The 20,895-nt window shown below is 41.4% G+C and overlaps 1 protein-coding gene and 1 long non-coding RNA gene across 3 annotated transcripts in view; both read right to left on the bottom strand.

Annotated features, from left to right (window-relative positions):
• The window catches only part of LOC5505864 (intermembrane lipid transfer protein VPS13A-like), a 78,333-nt gene that overhangs the window by 29,811 nt on the left and 27,627 nt on the right, over positions 1-20,895 (bottom strand). For both annotated transcript variants that reach the window (XM_048731024.1, XM_048731025.1), the window contains 25 exons: positions 20,402-20,512; positions 19,700-19,872; positions 18,930-19,205; positions 18,231-18,521; positions 17,794-17,962; positions 17,234-17,406; positions 16,392-16,590; positions 15,587-15,838; positions 14,404-14,535; positions 12,870-12,937; positions 12,160-12,279; positions 9,266-9,391; positions 8,880-9,047; positions 7,951-8,031; positions 7,612-7,653; positions 6,719-6,859; positions 5,959-6,036; positions 4,924-5,010; positions 4,378-4,529; positions 3,248-3,356; positions 2,705-2,836; positions 2,200-2,286; positions 1,882-1,998; positions 1,218-1,316; positions 464-562 (listed from right to left, as the gene is read on the bottom strand). In XM_048731024.1, coding sequence (XP_048586981.1) covers positions 464-562; positions 1,218-1,316; positions 1,882-1,998; positions 2,200-2,286; positions 2,705-2,836; positions 3,248-3,356; positions 4,378-4,529; positions 4,924-5,010; positions 5,959-6,036; positions 6,719-6,859; positions 7,612-7,653; positions 7,951-8,031; positions 8,880-9,047; positions 9,266-9,391; positions 12,160-12,279; positions 12,870-12,937; positions 14,404-14,535; positions 15,587-15,838; positions 16,392-16,590; positions 17,234-17,406; positions 17,794-17,962; positions 18,231-18,521; positions 18,930-19,205; positions 19,700-19,872; positions 20,402-20,512 — 3,482 coding nt within the window. The remainder of the gene's footprint in view (positions 1-463; positions 563-1,217; positions 1,317-1,881; positions 1,999-2,199; positions 2,287-2,704; positions 2,837-3,247; positions 3,357-4,377; positions 4,530-4,923; positions 5,011-5,958; positions 6,037-6,718; positions 6,860-7,611; positions 7,654-7,950; positions 8,032-8,879; positions 9,048-9,265; positions 9,392-12,159; positions 12,280-12,869; positions 12,938-14,403; positions 14,536-15,586; positions 15,839-16,391; positions 16,591-17,233; positions 17,407-17,793; positions 17,963-18,230; positions 18,522-18,929; positions 19,206-19,699; positions 19,873-20,401; positions 20,513-20,895) is intronic.
• On the bottom strand, positions 14,752-15,578 carry LOC116605557. The gene is made up of 2 exons (XR_007312450.1): positions 15,215-15,578; positions 14,752-15,121 (listed from the first exon to the last, which is right to left on the bottom strand). It is a non-coding gene; the product is annotated as an uncharacterized LOC116605557 (long non-coding RNA).

Below are 20,895 nucleotides of genomic sequence, written 5' to 3'. Positions count from 1 at the left end.
ATTGAGGGTTACCGTTTTCTTGGCGAAGATGTGGTCAGGTTAGGGAGGGTTACCGTTTTCTAGGTAAAGGTGTCGTCATGCTAGTTAGGGTTACCGTTTTCTAGATGAAGGTGTGGTCATGTTAGGGAGGGTTACCGTTTTCTAGGTGAAGGTGTGGTCATGTTATTGAGGGTTACCGTTTTCTTGGCGAGGATGTCGTCATGCTAGTTAGGGTGACCGTTTCCTAGGTGAAGGTGTGGTCATGTTAAGGAGGGTTACCGTTTTCTTGGCGAGGATGTCGTCATGCTAGTTAGGGTTACAGTTTTCTAGGTGAAGGTGTCGTCATGCTAGTTAGGGTTACCGTTTTCTAAGTGAAGGTGTCGTCATGCTAGTTAGGGTTACTGTTTTCTAGGTGAAGGTGTGGTCATGTTAGGGAGGGTTACTGTTTTCTAGGTGAAGGTGTGGTCATGTTATTGAGGGTTACCGTTTTCTTGGCGAAGATGTTGCCCTTGCCGCGGTAGGAGAAGATCACTGCATCCTTGAGCGAATCCGCGTGTGGGATGGCGATATCGTCGTCTGAAGCCTGGAATTTGGTTCAGAACTAAACGTTAATGGGGCACTCGCGCGTTTTTTCTAAGAAAGCTCAATGAAATATGAAAAAGTGTGTAACAAAAAGTAAAATTTTGTGATTACTTTTCTTAAGGGTAATAAAAAGATATAAACCAATTCTCCATAAACGACACAGCCTGTTCAAAAACCTAAAGAACTTTTTTCAATCCATTCCCGATGTGAGGCGCTTAAACCACGATATTGTAAGGGAATGACCAGAAGCGGCGTGGCCGGCTCTACTGCTTTGCATTCAATCAAACTGGATAGTTGTTTTAATTATTCCGCATTATGTTGACTGTTTTAAGATTGGCAAAATAACACTCTTCACCATGCCAGTGCCCGTTTAAACGATCCAGGATGGTATATCAAAATAAAATTGTTAATTGAGGATAAAAGAATCTAATAACTGGGACGGTGTTAAAAGTCTTTGTGTTGTACACGGACTTAAAAGAAACGTTGGTGCATTCTATCCACGATAACGTCATTCAACCAAGGAGCTCTAAATGGTAACTCATTCATAATAACTCATTCCATGTTATTGAGATTTCCTTATTTGAATGATTTCCTCATGAATGACTAAAAAATGACAATGGGTAAAACAATGTTTAAAAACACCAATAACAAATAACCTTGTATTCCAGGAACATCCCGGTCTTGTTGACCATCCAGTAGGGGCTGTACAGCGTGACATTCATTGTGCCATCATTCTGCGAGAACACGCCTAGCTCCTGTGATGGACAGGACCGAACACGCAAATTAGTAGGAAATAAAATCGAATGATTTATTTTGACGCAACGTGGGTTACACAAACACCCAGTGTCCATATTATTGGGGTTCTTACCACAGGGCCGCATCAAAGTGTCTGTGTTATAGGGGTTCTTACCACGGGCCGTAGATGAGTGTCTGTATTATAGGGGTTCTTACCACGGGCCGTAGATGAGTGTCCGTATTACCAAGGTTCTTACCACAGGCCGTAGATGAGTGTCCGTATTATAGGGAATCTTTCGACGGGCCGTAGATGAGTGTCCGTATTATAGGGAATCTTTCGACGGGCCGTAGATGAGTGTCCGTATTATAGGGAATCTTTCGACGGGCCGTAGATGAGTGTCCGTATTATAAGGGTTTTTACCACGGGCCGTAGATGAGTGTCCGTATTATAGGGGTTCTTACCACGGGCCGTAGATGAGTGTCCGTATTATCAGGGTTCTTACCACGGGCCGTAGATGAGTGTCCGTATTATAAGGGTTCTTACCACGGGCCGTAGATGAGTGTCCGTATTATAAGGGTTCTTACCACGGGCCGTAGATGAGTGTCTTTTGCCGTGGGTGAAAGTGTGAAGGTGGTCAGCTCATCCATGTCGCGGCTTAACTCGATGTCACCCTTCCAATCCATGCCCATATACGCATTTAGCTATATAACACCAAAAACATAATTAATATAAAGTGCAAAAGTCATTTTCAATTCAATACAAAACAGCAAAACACAATCACCATCATCATGATCATCATCATCATCTAAATCCTCACCATCACCATCACCATCACCATCACCATCACCACCACCACCACCACCACCATCACCATCACCATCACCATCTGACGTCGCTTTTACCTTGATGTGTAGCTGCACCTTCTTGCCCATATCCACGGAGTAAAGTGGAGCATTGTGTCCCCCCTCTAGGTTTACGAATGGTGTACCCTGCATAAAGGACGAGTATTAAGTATTGAATTATTTAAGTCGAAATTACTACTATTGTTGGCCATCCTTTTTTTTTCTATATCTCCATATTTCCTTTACTGTTCGCCATTATCAAATCACATTTCTCACTTTATTCGTTTTCGGCCGGCAATAATGCTGTTTTTTTTCTTTTTATTTTCTTTTCGCAAGAAAATAACGTGCATCCAAGTAAGTTTGTTAAATTGGATCGCATGTGATACATGTAAGCTCATCGTCCCTTTATTGGGCAACTCACCAATAAATGAACAACGGAGGGAGTTAACAATTTAATGGTGAGTTTGCTGGAATAGCGACTAAATTGTTTATATAATGCCAGCTTTCCAGGTTCCACAAGCACCGCTCCGCCATCACCTTGGCGCGTCCCATCGTTCCTGCTTACCTGGGAGGAGAAGTGGATGCTGTACGGGAGGTAGTTATGGACTACAACTGGTGGGTACGCGTGGAACGTGAAGACAGGGGAATTAGCCTCCATCCCAACAGATACGGTGTACACGGCTTTCTCGCAATGAGCCTGATCCAACAAAGCAAAGGTATAGTGTGGTGGATACACGGCAAAATGAAACTAATAGAACAAGGCAAAGGTGAGGTGGATACATAACGCACTTGCACATTTTGCGCCAAAACCTGTAAAAAGTCATATCAGCCACCTAAGACTTCTTATACAATTTATTTGTAGAGAAAATTATTTAAAGTAGATGATAGAGTAGATAAAGTAGATGAGACACACTTTGTGTGTCATTTGTTGTCTTAGAGAGCCTCTTCATTATTCTATTACAATTGAGTTATTCGTCGCAAAGGCGATATCTTCCTATGGGGTCTGTAAGGAAGTGCTATGCGTGCAGTGCCTTTAAGGATAAATGCCCTCAATTATTGCATGTGACGGTATGGAAAAGAGAGCAAATGGATTACACTCTATACATACCTCGATGTAGAAAGGCGGCTCCCCGTTTGTCTGTGACAAACATGTGAACGTTGCTTTCTTTGTCTGACTCAAGTCGTTCCACAACAATGGCGACGTGGTCTCGTTATAACTGAAAGAAGACATGCTACGTTAGTTCTACACGGGACAATGCACCCGCTAGTTCTACAATCAAGATGGTTTAAGGAAGAGCTTACCCGAATCCCGAGGGTTTAACGAAGAGATTACTCGAATCCCAATGGTTTAAGAAAAAGCTTACACGAATCCTGAGGGTTTATAGGAAGACCTTATCCGAATCCCAAGGGTTTAAGTTAGAGTTTACCCGAATCCCGAGGGTTTAAGGAAGAGGTTACTCGAATCCCGAGATCTTAAGGAAGAGCTTACACGAATCCCGAAGGTTAAGTTAGAGCTTACCCGAATCCCGAGGGTTCAAGAAAGAGCTTAATCGAATCCAGAGGATTTAAGTTAGAGCTTACCCGAATCCCGGGGGTTTAAGGAAGAGCTTACTCGAATCCCGAGGGTTCAAGGAAGAGCTTAGCAGAATCCCGAGGGTTTGAGAAAGAGCTTACCCTAACTGGGGTTTAAGGACGAGAATACCTTACCTTGCCTGAATCCCGAGAGAAAGGCAGAGCTTACCCAAATTTCTAAGGGTTTCAGAAAATGCTTACCCGAATCCCGAGGGTTTAAGGAGGAGCTTACACGTATCCCGAGGGTTTTAGGAAGAGCTTACCCGAATCAAGAGGGTTTTAGGAAGAGCTTACCCGAATCCCGAGGGTTTTAGGAAGAGCTTACCCAAATCCCGAGGGTTTTAGGAAGAGCTTACCCGAATCCCGAGGGTTTGAAGAAGAGCTTACCCGAATCAAGAGGGTTTTAGGAAGAGCTTACCCGAATCAAGAGGGTTTTAGGAAGAGCTTACCCGAATCCCGAGGGTTTTAGGAAGAGCTTACCCGAATCCCGAGGGTTTTAGGAAGAGCTTACCCGAATCAAGAGGGTTTTAGGAAGAGCTTACCCGAATCAAGAGGGTTTTAGGAAGAGCTTACCCGAATCCCGAGGGTTTTAGGAAGAGCTTACCCGAATCCCGAGGGTTTTAGGAAGAGCTTACCCGAATCAAGAGGGTTTTAGGAAGAGCTTACCCGAATCCCGAGGGTTTTAGGAAGAGTCCCGCGCGGTATGACAATATGAGCGGCACATCATAGACACTGTGCGGCGCTATGCACGTGATTTTAGACACCTCTGAGCCTTGTTTACAGCACAAGTCCATCGGCACGGGGAAGTGATTGTGGATCTAGACAAGAAAAACGTTGACTGTATATTTTGTATTTATAACATATCGGTATAACTCAGGATTGGGTACAGAATACAGAAAACTTTAGTTCATCTGAGAAAATAACTATGAATATTTAAACTATAAAGGTTTTACTTTCTTGGAGTGACCAATAAGTTATGTTACCAAGAAACTACCGAGGTGAGGGTTTGGTCATGTATCTAAAAAGCTTCATTTTAACGAGTTGAGTCATGTAGCTGTGACTGGTCATATAACTGAGGTGATGGTTGAGCTATGTAGCTTTGACCGGTCATATTACAGAGTTGAGGGTTGTCTCATGAAGCTTTGACTGGTCATATTACCGAGGTGATGTTGGTGTCATGTAGCTTTGACTGGTCAAATTACGGAGCTTTACCTGTAAGGGTGACCGTATAGTGATGACTCTTTGACCTTCACCGCTCTCAATCTGAACCACCGCAGACATTGTGGTCCCTCGCAGCAGCTGAACAACACATCCAAATACATTACAGAGAATTATAAATAACTGGGGTAGTACAGGCGCTATGATTTATGGGATCGGTCAATTTCATTACATGTTATAAAATAATTGAGATAGTACAGGCGCTCTGATTGGTGGGATTGTTCACTTTCATTACATGATGAAGGTCGTGCGATGACGCAGCATAAAATCGTGTAAGGGGAATCGTGCATCATCAGTCAACAACCCTGTGAATTCCCACGAACTTTTACCTTTCAATACTAAAAAATATTATTCTTCGGGAGAAAAACGTGTCTCAGGTAAACAGGAAATTGCAAAACAAGTTTAAATAGATGAACCATCAAACGATGAAGTAAACATTGCTTGGAATTTGAAGCCAGCTTTTTAAACTGTTTTCTGTTGCGAAGTTTTTTTTTTTTTTTTTTTTTTTTTTGCGTAGGATTAGAAATAATTTTATAAAAGAAATAAAGCATTCTTTTTGTGCCTTCATTGAGTTTTGAAAACCTCGGTGTTTGTTTGAAGAATTCTCGAGCAGATATGAAGCACTCGACCTGCAGTCTCGTGCTCCACTGATCTGCTCTCGAATTCTCCCAATCAAAAACACCTTTGTTTTCAAAACTCAATGAAAGCACGCAAATAATATTTTATTTCTAAGTAATGTTATGCTATAGACTGCAGTATCTGTTCATGGCATTGTCACCAGTTTTCAACGGATAACGCGAAAAATATTAAAAACTGTAAAAGCAGTGTGTCTATTGGAATTTTATTTGAGAATGTTACTGATAATTTAGAGCGGCTGGCCTGTTAAATAGCGCGGATTCTACTATATTGTTTTCTCTCTTGTCGGAAGAGCTTTCCGATGGACCTCCGGAAGTGGACTGGTGACAATGTCGATTTAATAGAGTGATAGACAAGCATCAATATCTTGAGCGGAAGAATACCCGTATGTACCTGTTTGGGCACGATGCTGTAAAATGCCACGCGCGCTTGCTTGAGGGGAATGTTCTTGATAGGGTGATAGCCATCAACCTGAAAAGGCGAAAAAATGAACAAACTATTTTATCATCAACCTTTTATTATTGAGGTAACAGGTAATGTGAAGCGTACTAATTCAATTGAAAGGCCGACTCATGGTCGATCCACATACTAACCACCAAATAATTTTTATTTACTTTTAAACTTTAAGGTTGGTTCTCACTAGAACATAAGCGCAAGAGAACGCAACTGCTTGATGTTTTTGCGCTCACGCTTGTGTTTGACCGATTCTCACTTGTCTTGCGCTTCCGTTTGCGCTTACGCTTGCATCCTAGCGAGAACCAAACTTTACCTTGTTACCAAACAAACAACAACTTTCGAAAGCAATGAACATTTTAAGGCAAAATAATTTAAAGAAAAATCATCCCTTGGCCGATGGCAGCTTGTGTCATCTACTTTAATATGACTTTTCTTGATAATATGGCGTTTCTTTTATAATAATCCGCCTAGCGTTTCTTTAATATTAATCTGCCTGGCTTTTCTGTAAAAATAATCTCCCAGGCGTTTCTTCGGCGAACCGCCTCACATTACTTGGCATGGCTTAGAAATAGCCCAGCGGTAGGTAAGTCATTCATAAAATGGTTCACCTATAGTGTTTCTAACATACCCTAGCCCTCACCATTAATATAGTGAACCATATATGAAGGATCTACGGAAAAGGGAAAAGACGACGCACCTCTACTGCAATGCTGATGTCGCTCGCTTCATCGCCCTTCACGCCTTTGAAGCTTGCCCGTTTCTCAGGCTCTGCCAGATATAACGACAAGCTCTTGCCTACAGGCACCGGGAGTGCTTTCTCTTCATGGCCGGGTGGGGGCTGGAAATTGAAACAACTGCGTAAATGACAAATTCAATAAATTTAAATAACACAAGGGCAATGTTTAGTTCCAGAAAATATCCATACCCCCCTACTGAGGGGGTCGGAGGTATAACCCCCACCCCTCTGGAAAAAAAATAAATACAGTAACTGTTAAGGAAAAAGGGCATTTTACCTCCCTTCCCTCTGGAAGTTCCTGGGCGTCTGAACCCCCCACCTCCCCGGAATTTGTCAATCCCCTCAATGGGGGGGGGGGGGGGTAATGGATATTTTCTGAACTACCTACACAATGTTTCTTTGACTTCAACAAATTTCTTTTAAATTTTAAAAGTCTTCCACTCAAATGCTCGGCCTCGGTCATTGCTTTTACCCCGTTTGCACTTAACGCCACACATGAAAGAAGTAGTAGAATCTACAGCGGCGCATCCAGGAGTTGCATAAAGGGGGGGCCGAAGCAAGGGCTTCAAGAAAAGGGGGCCGGATTCATTGTTCTACCGTGGATTTCCTTATATTTCTTGTTATTCTTAGCCAAATATCTGAAAATAGGGGGGCGCTCGGCCCACCCCTAGACCTCCCCCTGATCAACTCGTGTCCAATTCTATTGTTAAGAATATGTTAATACCATCACGCACGCACATAAAACGCAATGCTTTTTTGACATGTTGAGCCCAATAGCTGGAGACTTATTCTATTAAATCAAAGCTGTTGTTTATTTTCTTGATTTCTTAAAATGTCCTTTGTAAATACCATACCTTGAGACCAGACCCAAGATGAACCTTTATTCCAAGACCAATCTGTAGAGGAAAAAGAAATACTAAAATGACGAGTTCTCGAAATAGTAAAAGGACAAAAAGCTAACCGTAACACAATTTTGAATAATGTTTATTTAAAACGGTCAATTAAATCTAACGCTCCAATTACAATCCAATAAATTATAACATAATTTTGCTTTGTTTGCTGGCAGGTCTCCAGTTTAGCGACCATAAAGGCATGTAGCCGGGCCTTTCAATGTATTCTGAGAAACAAGATGACAGCAACGGCTTGAAATTGCTAAGACACTTTGCAGACAGAATATTTTTTTTCAGACATACCTCATTGCGGACGACAAATGGGGACATATCCTCAATGGCGACCATGTCGCCTCCTCGCAGAGATACAGCCTCACTGAACGCCTGCAGAACAAACTCTGCTTGTTACAAAAGAGTTATATAATATTATAAAGAAACATTGGGTCAAATGGGCACTAATCGCATCAAGCTTTTGAATAATAGGGGTGTGTGCGTAATAGGGGTGTGTGCGTAATAAGTGCGTGTGAAATCGTCTCCCCCCGCACCAAGCTCTGGAATGATAGGAGTGTGAGGGTAATGGGTGTGTGTCAAATGGTCGCTCACCGCACCAAGCTCTGGAATGATAGGAGTGTGAGGGTAATGGGTGTGTGTCAAATGGTCGCTCACCGCACCAAGCTCTTGAATGATAGGAGTGTGTGCTTAATGAGTGTGTGTCAAATGGTCACTCACCGCACCAAGCTCTGGAATACAATAATAAACAGTACAATACAATAATCTTGAATGATAGGGGTGTGTGGGTAACGAGTGTGTGTCAAATGGTCACTCATCGCACCAAGCTCTTGAATACAATACAGTACATGACAATACAATAATCGTGAATGATAGGGGTGTGTGGGTAATGAGTGAGTGTGAAATGGTCACTCACCGCACCAAGCTTTTGAATGATAGGGGTGTGTGGGTAATGAGTGTGTGTCAAATGGTCACTCACCGCACCAAGCTTTTGAATGATAGGGGTGTGTGGGTAATGAGTGTGTGTCGAATGGTCACTCACCGCACCAAGCTTTTGAATGATAGGGGTGTGTGGGTAATGAGTGTGTATCAAATGGTCACTCACCGCACCAAGCTTTTGAATGATAGGGGTGTGTGGGTAATGAGTGTGTGTCAAATGGTCACTCACCGCACCAAGCTGTTTAGTGATAGGGGTGTGTGCCTCATTATGCGTTGTCACTCACCGCGCCAAGCTTGTTGAAGACGTCCAGGCCTGACTTGGTAATCGTGATCTGCAAGTCATCATGAGATTCCAACACCAGTGACATCGCGGGCTCGGAATTCACGTCCAGTCCTCCTGCACTAGGTTCCTCACCATTCTCCCCGGCACCAACTTCGTCGCCCATTTTAAACTGCAGAAAAAAGCAGAAAGCTGATGGAAACCAAACCCAGCGATATGCAAAACAGAAGTCTCAAACCACACAAAGTTGTGATTTGAAGCCATGTTTGACGTCATTTTAAGACCATGATTGAAGTTATTCCCACCTTGAGCTTAAGTAGCAACATTCTCGCACGTGAAAGTGTTGTATGCGTATTTGTCACACGATGAACATGCCATGTGCGTGTTTACCTCGGCCGAGAGTTCCCATGGCCTGTTCTTCTCTTGGCACTCCACAGGCTCGATGAGCGGTTCCCACTCAGAGACGTTCTCGTTATAATAGTTGGCGATAAGACTCAGACCCGCAGAAGCTGTCAACTAAACAAAACACATAATCGCAGGACGCGCCAGTAAAACTTACAAGACACACAACATTGTCTTTAACCATTCCGTAAATTTTTGCCCGTTGAGTTTAGTTTAGGGAGTAGTTTGCCAAACCTTCGCAGGGTTCGTACAATTTTCCACAAATTAAATTCAAGGACTTAAAAGGACTTTTTCAATGACTTTTTGTAGAAATTCAAGGACTAGTGAAACTATAAATTCATAGAGACAATAGAGGGCAAATATACTTTTCCAAGTCTTTCAATACGAAAATAGACTTTTCAAGCACACGTTCGCCTACAGATTTTAACTTTTGGGTGAGATCCTCCAATTTTCAAAACTTTCTTCTTTCAAAGCCTTTTGCTTTTCATTAGCACAGATTCGAAGTACAATCGACTTAGTGAGGAGGCCTAGTTGTGCCCTTTAAACAGTTTTACTTCCTCTTGGTCTCTAGTTCTACTTGGCATTTTCGCTTACAGCTTACAACAACCTTCTCCTTGGTCGTTCTCTAGTCTTCATGACATTGGATCTAATGTTTCCTCCCTTGACTTGCCGCATCTAGCAGCGCCTTACTTATATCTAGATCAGCAAGCCCACGATTGTGAACAACTTTATAAGTTTCTTTATTAAGGTTTTCAACTGACATTTAAAGAGAAGTCTCTTTCGACTCTTGCCTGACCATGAGAGAGTGTCAACAGATACAAATACAACTCTGCCAGGCTAGATGCTGTAAGAAGAATCCAGTCAGAATCAAGGAAAGAATATTGGGCACACGTTGAATCGCTCATAACACCAACTCATAATTCAGAAGGTGAATTCTAGGGGATGAAGCGTTTCTGGTCCTTTAAAAAGCACTGCCAGGAGAGACAGCAGCATGGATTTAGAGCACTACGATCATGTGAAACACAGCTTCTTAGTTTTATACACTCGTTGGTGGACAATATGCATGGAGGTAATCAGATCGACGTTTTGGTGATGGATTTTAGTAAAGCATTTGACAAGGGAAATCACCGACTCCTTGTATCAAAGTTAAAGCACTATGGCGTTTGTGTTTAAAACCAATCAGTGGATTAAGTCCTTCCGGGGAATAATCTAAAGTTGTAGACGTCCTCTCTGGGGTACCCGAAGACTCTGTATTGGGCCCATTTCCTCTATTACATTAACGATCCCCCAGACAATCTGACCTCCTCCGTGAGACTCTTTGCAGATGATACAATCGTGTACTTAACCATCAAGTCTACCGAGGATGCCTTCACTTTGCAACGGGACCTAGACAAATTAGCCATGTGGGAGAAACAATGGAGCATGGAGTTTCACCCAGCTAAATGTAAGATCTTAAGGGTTGGACGCAAGCAAAAACCTACACTTCATGACCATACTTTTCACGGCAAAACCATGTGTGCTGTCGACTCGGCAAAATACCTTGGGTCACCCTAACATCTGACTTGAGGTGGATAAGCATATAAACAACATCTGCAACAAAGCAAGCAGCACCCTCGGTTTCCTTCGGTGTAACCTGAGAATAGGCTCCCCCAAGCTAAAGACGTCTGCTTACTTCGCTGTAGTGCGCCCATACCTTAAGTATGCGTGTACTGTATGGGACCCATTCACAAAGACAAACATCATCAGAATAGAGATGGTACAACATCGCGCAGCAAGGTTTGCGCTTCATCGCTACGACAGAACAGCAAGTGTGAGTGAGATCCTCAATTATCTGGGTTGGTCCTTACTAGAAATCCGAAGAAAGAGAGCAAGGCTCCTGATGTTCTACAAGATACACCATGGCCTTGTTGTCACTGATAGCCTGCCAACAGTCCCGCCGATGTATATAATTAGCAGGCATATGAAAAGCCAAAGCTACAAAGTGCCACCTTCAAGCACCGACTATCACAAATAAAATCGTTCTTCCCGCGGACCATCAGGGATTGGAACTGTCTGCCGGAACTAACTGCAAGGGCAGCCAGTCTTAACGCTTTTATGAAAGCAAGCGAACTATTATTGCATTGACCTATGTAACTTTACTTATTATATTTTTGTTATTATCGTTTTTGTTGAAATTATAATATCTTCGCATAGAAGGAAATGGGGTTATATGAAGAACGCACCCAGCCTGTCTAGCTTGTGGCGAATGGTCAATTCGAGAAATAGTTCCGAGAGGACAAGAAGGCTTTTTTGAAAATCAGAGAAAACGAGATCTTGCCTTTCTTAAGTACCAGAACGAGAAGTCGAATCTCTAAAATTCGAGAAATCGAGATGCCTTAAAATTTGGAGAGAAAATCAATATATCCAAGGAACCACCTCTCTTGTGGTTAAAATCCAAGAAGATCGTCTTCTGGGCTTGCTCAGCTTTCTCCACAAATTCTGTGTACTGGAGCACCAGGAGATCACAATCTCCTATCTTCACATGCTTGTAGCCCACCATCGTCATCAGCAACAGCTTGAACTTGGCGAAGCACACTTACTTTTACTGTATGATCTATGCTAATCCTGTTTCTGGGCATGGATTTTACATACTTTATCTTGTACATAATTATATAAAGCAATAGCTCGCAAACCATATATTTGGCTACAATTTGCAATAAATCTACACTCCAATAAGATTTACTTTTGTTCCTTTGATGAAATATTTTTCAAGGACTTTCAAGGACTTATAATAAGAATTCAAGCACTTTTCAGACCTTGAATTTCAAATTTTAAAATTCAAGCACTTTCAAGGTTTTCAAGGACTTGTACGAACCCTGCTTCGTGCCTTCGCGATGGCTTACCTTTGAGGTCCAGTCCTTGACCTCGGCCTGAATGTGCCCATCCATCGAGAGGAGAGGGACGGTCTGGCCGCCGTATGCTCCTTCTATCTTTATGCTGAAGCCCTCCATACTGAACAACAACTAGAGGACGAGGGCAACTGTTAGTGGTGCCTCACCGGTAGAACAATCATAATAACGACGTTGATAAAATGATGATGATGGTGATAATGATAATAACGATGATGATGGCGATAATGATAATAAACAATTATTGGATGAGGTTTTGGTGATCACTAAAACCGATTTCAATAATGGTTTAATTTTACATTGATTCAGTAAAACGTACTTTCTCGAAAACAAAATTTATTCCCGAAATGCACAAAGGCCGTCACTTCTCATGATCGAATCTTTGCGCCCTAGGCCCAAGCTGCATTGCGCGCGTAGAATCACTTATTTGCTAGCTGATTAGTGAAGACCCTCAAATTGAGTATTTTTCAAAATAAAGCGCGTGCTCTCAATTTTTTGATGATGATGATGATGATGATAGTGACGAATGATGATTATGATGATGATGATGGTGTTATGAAGGTGATGATGGACGAAGTTGTGATTTTGAAAATCATACGACTACCGACGAGGATCAAGCATCATTAACATCTTTAACCGCCATCATCATCGTCTCCCATAATCATCATAGTCAACAACATCATCAGAAAATACATTTTACTTACCATCTCTCCACGTTCCTCGTCGATACTTCCTGCCTCGATGTGATGCTGACTTGACTGGGGTCCACCACCTGAGTTGTTTATTAAAACGCAAAGTATGTCAAATTATGGAAAATTAACGCCGCGTGCACTCAATACGAGAAATGGTCACATATGAATTATTAAATGCTTTCAATTAGAGCAATACAGTCATTGCCAGTCCTGTATAACGTATTGGGAAGACTGATAAAAAATAGAAGTTAACGTTTTTAATAGTTGACTTGACATTTTATGAGATTCTACAAAAAAGTACTAGACATGAACAAATGTTTTATCGCTTTCATAAATGATCAAAGAGGCGCGTGTCTGATCACAGACAGGCTTTGCGCGCGCTTTTAACCAATCACGCTCGAAGATCATTGTTGCAGCTTCTTTTTTATAAGTTTCTTTATTTGATTCTTATTTATTCGTATTTTAAAGGTCTATTAAAAGCCGTGGGAAAAGTTTTCGAGCTTTTCAAAGTTGAAATTCACGCAATAATGAATAAAATTGATACTGTGTGAGTCGCCCATAGTTTAGGACGACGACACATCAGACCAATGAATAAGGAACACATCAAGTCTGGGATTTCTACACTACCTTCGACGAACAAACAAAAAAACTGGCTTTTCTCCATAACCAAACACTAGTAGCACCGGGCTATGTGCTAGGTACCTAGTAAGAGCAAATCACTTGCAACGAAGTGGAGACATGAGGGACCTGTATGTCATGATGCACGAGTAAGGCTGGTAACAGCTAACTGGAACTTCAACGTTAGCAATAAGCGATGAGCGCGTGTCCTTACCCTCTTTTGCCAGTCGCCCGACTACCAACCAATCACTGTCCAAATTTTCAGTTAAACGGTGACCCCCTCAATTGACGCATGCGTATTAACGTACGTTAGTTAGGCACATAGTTATGTAAAGAAAATAATTAAATACCAACACATTGAAATAAATCAAAACAAAATAAATCAAACAAGAATATCTATAATAAAAAAATAATAATTAATTAGATAAATAAAATCAAGAAAATGAACTCAACTTTGATTATCATTTATATTATTATTTAATTTTTAACCAACAGGTCCGTTATTCTGACTGGTTTTAAATTAGAGGAAAAGAGCATGAAGTAAAGTTCAGCCAGGAAACAAGAATTAAACACATTTCCCTCAATGAGAAGAAACAGAAGAAGGATTCGAGTAACCGCTCAGAGAACACCGATTTTAAGTGAGACAGTCCGGAGTAAAACAATCGATGGCTCAGTAACCAATCGAAAACCGCAGAAAGTGCACTTCATTGTACCCTCAATAACGAAGGGTGAAAACCTCTCAATCTAAAGGTTGTTCTTGTTTAGTCTTTTGATCAATACAAAAGCACTTTTTGCCAGGGCCACTGCGAACTTATAATTCTCGGAGTTGAACAAACTTGGACAAACCATATTTGATGTCCAATAGTTGTAAGGAAGTATATAGTGGACAGATGCCAATGGATAAAATCTTAACGATGGGTTGGCTCACCTGCACCGGGGATAGCATCATCTGGCAGCAGACGAATATGGTACAGCGAGGCCCAGCCTTCGTCGCCATCATCAAACTTCACTTTGTAGATCTTCTTATCCTCGCGTGTTTTGTCCACTTCGGCAATCTGGCCTGCAAGGTGAATATCTAACATTATTTATCTTTGAATATCAGACATATACTATCTTTTACCTTTGAATATTAGACATGTCCTTTCTTTTACCTTTAAATATTAGACATATCCTTTCTTTTACCTTTGAATATTAGACTTGACCTTTCTTTTACCTTTGAATATTAGACATATCCTTTCTTTTACCTTTGAATATTAGGCATATCCTTTCTTTTACCTTTGAATATTTGACTTAACCTTTCTTTTACCTTTGAATATTAGACATATCCTTTCTTTTACCTTTGAATATTTGACTTAACCTTTCTTTTACCTTTGAATATTTGACTTAACCTTTCTTTTACCTTTGAATATTTGACTTAACCTTTCTTTTACCTTTGAATATTTGACATATCCTTTTTTTATCTTTGAATATTTGACTTAACCTTTCTTTTACCTTTGAATATTAGACATATCCTTTCTTTTACCTTTGAATATTAGACATATCCTTTCTTTTACTTTTGAATATTTGACTTAACCTTTCTTTTACCTTTGAATATTTGACTTAACCTTTCTTTTACCTTTGAATATTAGACATATCCTTTCTTTTACCTTTGAATATTTGACTTAACCTTTCTTTTACCTTTGAATATTTGACATATCCTTTTTTTTACCTTTGAATATTTGACTTAACCTTTCTTTTACCTTTGAATATTAGACATATCCTTTCTTTTACCTTTGAATATTTGACTTAACCTTTCTTTTACCTTTGAATATTAGACATATCCTTTCTTTTACCTTTGAATATTAGACATATCCATCCTGTTACCTTTAGGCATGTCATGTCCTTTACCTTTCAAAATTAGATATTTCCTTTCCTTTACTTTAAAATATCAAGCATATCGCTTCATTTCTAGATAAATGGAATACAAGTTGTCTCAAGTAGGGAGGGCCGAATTGAGAAAGTGTTACAAAGGTAAGTATTTTGGCAAAAGGTAATAGTTTATTTCTCAATACGGCCCATCGTAAAAGCCAGTCCGAAATTGAAAAAAGATAAAAAGGATAAGCCATCTTTACCTGAGAAGTACGTTTTCGCGTTCTTCTTGAACTTGGCAATGACCTTGGTTCCAAGTTTCAGATCTCTTGGTTTGGGGTCAACATCCGGGAGTACGGTAACCATGGCATCCTTGACGTCGTACAAGTGTTTGTCGCCGTCATAGAAGTCCACGTGTAGCTTGGAGCCCTTGTGAGACACATAGGCGTTGTAGTAGTTGATACCAGACCACCACGCCCAGACAGATGAACCAAGCTCAATCGCACCTTCACCAACTTTATTTAGCAAAAGGGAAAAAAACACGTAGCAATTAGGTCAATACGGCATAAGTAGAGGTTCCACCACCATCTATGTATATATCTATATGCTCGTTGAATAATGTCTGTGCATTTGAAGCTGCAATCGAACTAGTTTACTTCCGGAGCGCCGACAGAAACCTCACCGACAAGAGACAAAAGTATCTATTAGAATCCGAGCGTTAAACAGGCCATTCGCATTTAAATTATCAGTCACATTCTCAAAGAAACTTCCAATCGACACACTGCTTTTACATTTTTGAAAAACTGTTCGCGTTTTCCGTTAAAATCATCGGAGTTTGTTAGGGAATCGACCGGAAGTAAACTGGTGACTTTGCCGCTTTAACATCCACATTATGAAGGAACACATCACGGTTATTATGAAGGAACATAAAAACACTGACAGCAACGTGTGCGTGAGATCAAGTGTGAATCTACGTGGCAACTGGAAATATGCCAAAATAATCGTGCAACAAGCCATTGCCTAGATGGAAAACAACGTATGTATCTTTAGTATGCCTGTATGCCTTACCGTCATGTTTAGCAAGAGGTACTACTCTGATTTCGTCAACCGAATGCCAAACTTGGTCGTCGTCCTCGAACCGCACAAGAAACTCATCGACCTCTCCCTCCTTACGAGTTTCTATGACACGACCGCGGTACCAAAATTCCCGGTCCCTCCAGCTGCCGATGACAGTGCTTCCCACATGGATTGACTCAGGACGCGGGACCTGCAAACAGAAACACGTAGAATTATTGAGACCGAAGCAATACAATAATCACGTCAAGTGATGGTTTGTGGGGAGGGTGATTACAGTGAAGAGCTGCTTTACGGAATGGTAATGCTATGTACATTAAATGCTATGCACAACCAAAAAAAAAGCAAGCAGAGTGCTTCATGCAACCTTCTAACGATCTCAATGCAATATATATTTTTTACACAATCATCCGTGCCATAAAAGTGGTGTGCCGTGTATGCTTACCTTATCCAGTATAACTGAAGGTGTGTCATGTATGCTTACCTTATCCAGTTTTACTTAAGATGTATCGTGTACGCGAATACCTTATCCAGTATAACTGACGGTGTATCGTGTATGCTTACCTTATCCAGTATAACTGAAGGTGTATCGTGTACGCGAATACCTTATTCAGTATAACTGAAGGTGTGTCGTGTATGCTTACCTTATCCAGTATAACTAAAGGTGTGTCGTTTATGCTTACCTTATCCAGTATAACTGAAGGTACGTCGTGTATGCTTACCTTATCCAGTATAATTGAAAATGTATATGCTTACCTTATCCAGTATAGCTGAAGGTGTGTCGTGTATGCGATTTCTTTATTCAGTATAACTAAAGGTGTGTCGCTTATGCTTACCTTATCCAGTATAACTGAAGGTGTGTCGTGTATGCTGAGGTTCACGTTGTCGCCGGAGTACGTGCGAACTGTGTACCGCGTGCTGAGCTTGCTCGCTATGAACCCTGGGTAGTAGCAATCCCCCTTGTGTCTAACGTATACGATACTGGACGGGACTATCTCGTCATCTTTCACTAAAAGAAAAAAAAATGTCGAAAACATGTTTAGACAACGGTGACTCAAGTCTTCCCACTTATCAATCGTTTTTATACCAGAATTATACTAATATTTATAGAATATCAATAATCAATAAGCATATATAGCATAATATACCACTCGACTCAAGTGTTCCAGTTCTTGACAGTTTAGCTTTGAGGTTCGGAGCTCATTCTTGAATGTATCCCTGGTTGCCTTTTGTATACTGTTAACTTGATGTACAGTATTTACTCGTTTAGAGATAGATGACAAGCAGTGACATCAAAGTCTTGATATATAAGTGTATTTGTTTACATTTACCGGTGTCTATTTTTCAAAGTCCCAGTTTCTGTTTCAATTCCCCAGTGTCCTTTTGCCCTTCTCACCTCCTTGTCTCTTTAGTGTGAGTACCCGGACTTGCTGGATTGGGTTCCAGGCTTCCTGGCCGTCGATGTACTGGACATGGTACCCCTGGGTTTGATCTATCTTAGTGATCTTCCCTCTGGTGTAGTAGTACCCGGCCTTGGGATCCTTGGCAATTACTGCTGACCCGACCTAAAATTAAACATATCACTCATTGGAAAACATCGCTGGCATCCATCAATCCCCACTCTTCTTCCCTCAAAGCTATATTCTCCCCTCCCCATGTAAACTCTTCAGTTCCAGTCCCCAGCCTTCCCCACTCAAATCCTATCCACAAACCTCCCCTCTAATTTTAAACCCTTCAGACACACATTGAGATCCGATCTCCACCCATCTCCCCTTAAATCCATTCCCTACCCCTCCTGTCTAATTGTCAACCCCTTCAGTCACACCGCCACACCTTTAGCTGCTTTTCATCGGGGACGACATCAATCACAACAGCAGCAATATCATTGACGTCATGCGCAATGGTGTCTTTGTCATCAAACTGTAAGTGTACTCTGCTGTCTATCTTAGCCACATATGCCAGGTGATATGAATTGTTCTTGGGCCACCGGCCTAGGACGCGCTGGCCTGGCACGAGCTGGTCCTTGGGGGCTGGTGTGAGGTACCATTTTGACTTTTTGTCAATTTCTTTCTCGCTCCACAATGTCACGTCATCATCAATAACATTATTTTTATCGCTTTGACCCTACAAAACCAACAAAGGCAGCATATAAACATTCGAGTATTTTGTCGTCGTCAAGTATTTTATGTCATGTGTCATGCCATGTGTCATGCTAATTAAAAATAGCCGTTCTTCCATCGGAAGATACCATTAATCTTGTCAAAGTCTTACAAAATGCAGTAAAATACTTAAAAATTAGGCGTGAATGAATAAAATTTTCTTAATAATCTCTGTGGACGTTTTTTTAGAACGAAACGGTGGTCAGATTCTCCATGTGGTGAGGCCTCCTCCATGTGGTGAGGCCACGCCCTAACTGTGCAGCTACTGGCGACATTAAGCAAGCAGTCATAGTCTCGATAATGGAGGGCGACATGTGCGTTTAACCCCCCCCCCCCCTTCCTTCCCATCAAGGGATGTAGTTCATCGCCCTACCTGTGCGGGCGCTAGTGACATAAGGCAAGCAGTCATGGTCTTGATGGTGGCGGGAGACACGTGGACCTGGGCGATACTGGTCCTGACGTCAATGCGCAGGCACTCTCCTTCCGGGGCGGACCCGTGCAATGCCAGCTGTGAAAGGTAGAGGACTTGCGACTTGGTGGCTGCTCTGTTCTTGAGGTCGAATGCTGCGGAGGTGATGTTCAGGTTCTTGATGTAACCAAACATCTTCTGTTGCCCTTCGGCCATGATCAGATTAAATTCAAGAGTGTTCTGAAAGGAACAAAACGTTCAAAAATTAACAGCGAATCACTTTTTATGGATAAAACGGCACTTAGCTATCGTCCATGCACTAAGCTATCCATATCGGCCAGACACTAAGTTATCCAAATCGGCCAGACACTAAGTTATCCATATGTGCCAGCACTAAGTTATCCATATCTGCCATCGCTAAGTTATCCATATCGGTGAGACACTAAGTTATCCATATAGTCCAGACACTAAGTTATCCATATCGGCCAGACACTAAGTTATCCATATCTGCTAGAAAATAAGATATCCATTTCAAACAGACACTAAGTTATCCATATTGGCAAAACACTAAGTTATCCATTTTGGCAAAACACTAAGTTATCCATATCTGCCAAACACTAAGTTGTCCATAAGGGCCAGGCAGTAAGTTATCCATATCGGCCTGACACTAAGTTATCCATATTTGTAAAGCACTAAAATATCCAAATCAGCCAGAAACTAAGTTATCCCCCCACCTTTAAAAAGAGCGCGTGAGTAGCCTTGTCCTTAGCATCTGCGAGCAGCACGATCTCAGGATGCTTGACGCTGAAGGCTAGCCGCATCTCGGGGGGTTCCTTATCAGGGGGTGGGGCAGGGGCCAGGGCAGACGGCTTGACTTTAGTCAATGCTTGGCTTGTTTCTACTGAAACTGTAAAACAATACAGTGGGCACAACAACGGATAAAAGAATGTCGATCAGCCAATCCTTTGTTATTGTTTACAATTGACAATATAGTTGTTTATTAGCAAGAAAACTTCAAAATAACCATCCACGATTGAAGTCTCATACTTCATCAAGGTTATTTGATTGAAAGTTTCTCAATTACTTGCTTAAATTAGCGGATGGAAATGGATTCTTTGCGTCACTTGATATTGTGCGGGAGCGTAAATTGGCGGCGTGATTAGCTTTCTTTAATATTAAATATTGAGTGAGAGGTAGCGATTAGGACAGCCCTTTTGCAGCATTATAGTATTTGAATAGTGGTCTACAAAGCGCTGAAAAACAAGCAAATTTAAATCAAATTTAAATTTCTTATACATTTAACGATTTGAATAAAGTGTTATATTTTGGTATAAAACTTCATAAGCCATAAGCAATCACTGTCACCTTCAAGGACAAATTAGATGCACAAATCTAGGTCACAGCAAGACGAGCAATAATTTGAGAATCATCCGTACCTGAGGGTGGTTTGGGCGGGGCCTCGGTAAGTGCTGTCGTAAACACGTTCGCCAGCACCAGCAAGAATTCCAGGTTCGCCACCACGTGCACACTGTTCACGTCAATAGTGACTAGGAAAACAGCATGGAGAAACAAGCATAATTTGAAATCAAAGGAGCGTGCTAAGTCAAATACAGAGCTGTCATATCGCGTTAGGATAAGATTAGTATTGTTGGGATTCTTTCTTGCCTTTTACAAACCATCAATCATGATAAACTCGCTAAACGTTAGTGCAAACTGTTTTTCCTTTTAATAAACAGGCTCGCCAAAATGTCGTTGATCGTGGGATTCCCGTGTTCCTTTCTCCTGATTATTAATACTTTTCAGCGGCGTAGCCAGAATTTTTAACAGTAGGGGGGCCAAAAGGGACTTTCAATGCATTTTCTCCTGTATTTTAGACAATGTCTCATTTACTGTATTTTTTGGCTGCTTTAAAGGGGGGCACGGGCCCCCT

Source organism: Nematostella vectensis, chromosome 8 (assembly GCF_932526225.1).
Source record: "Nematostella vectensis chromosome 8, jaNemVect1.1, whole genome shotgun sequence".
NCBI lineage: Eukaryota > Metazoa > Cnidaria > Anthozoa > Actiniaria > Edwardsiidae > Nematostella > Nematostella vectensis.
Note: the sequence above shows the minus strand (reverse complement) of the source record. Positions and strands in the feature narration are given on the sequence as shown.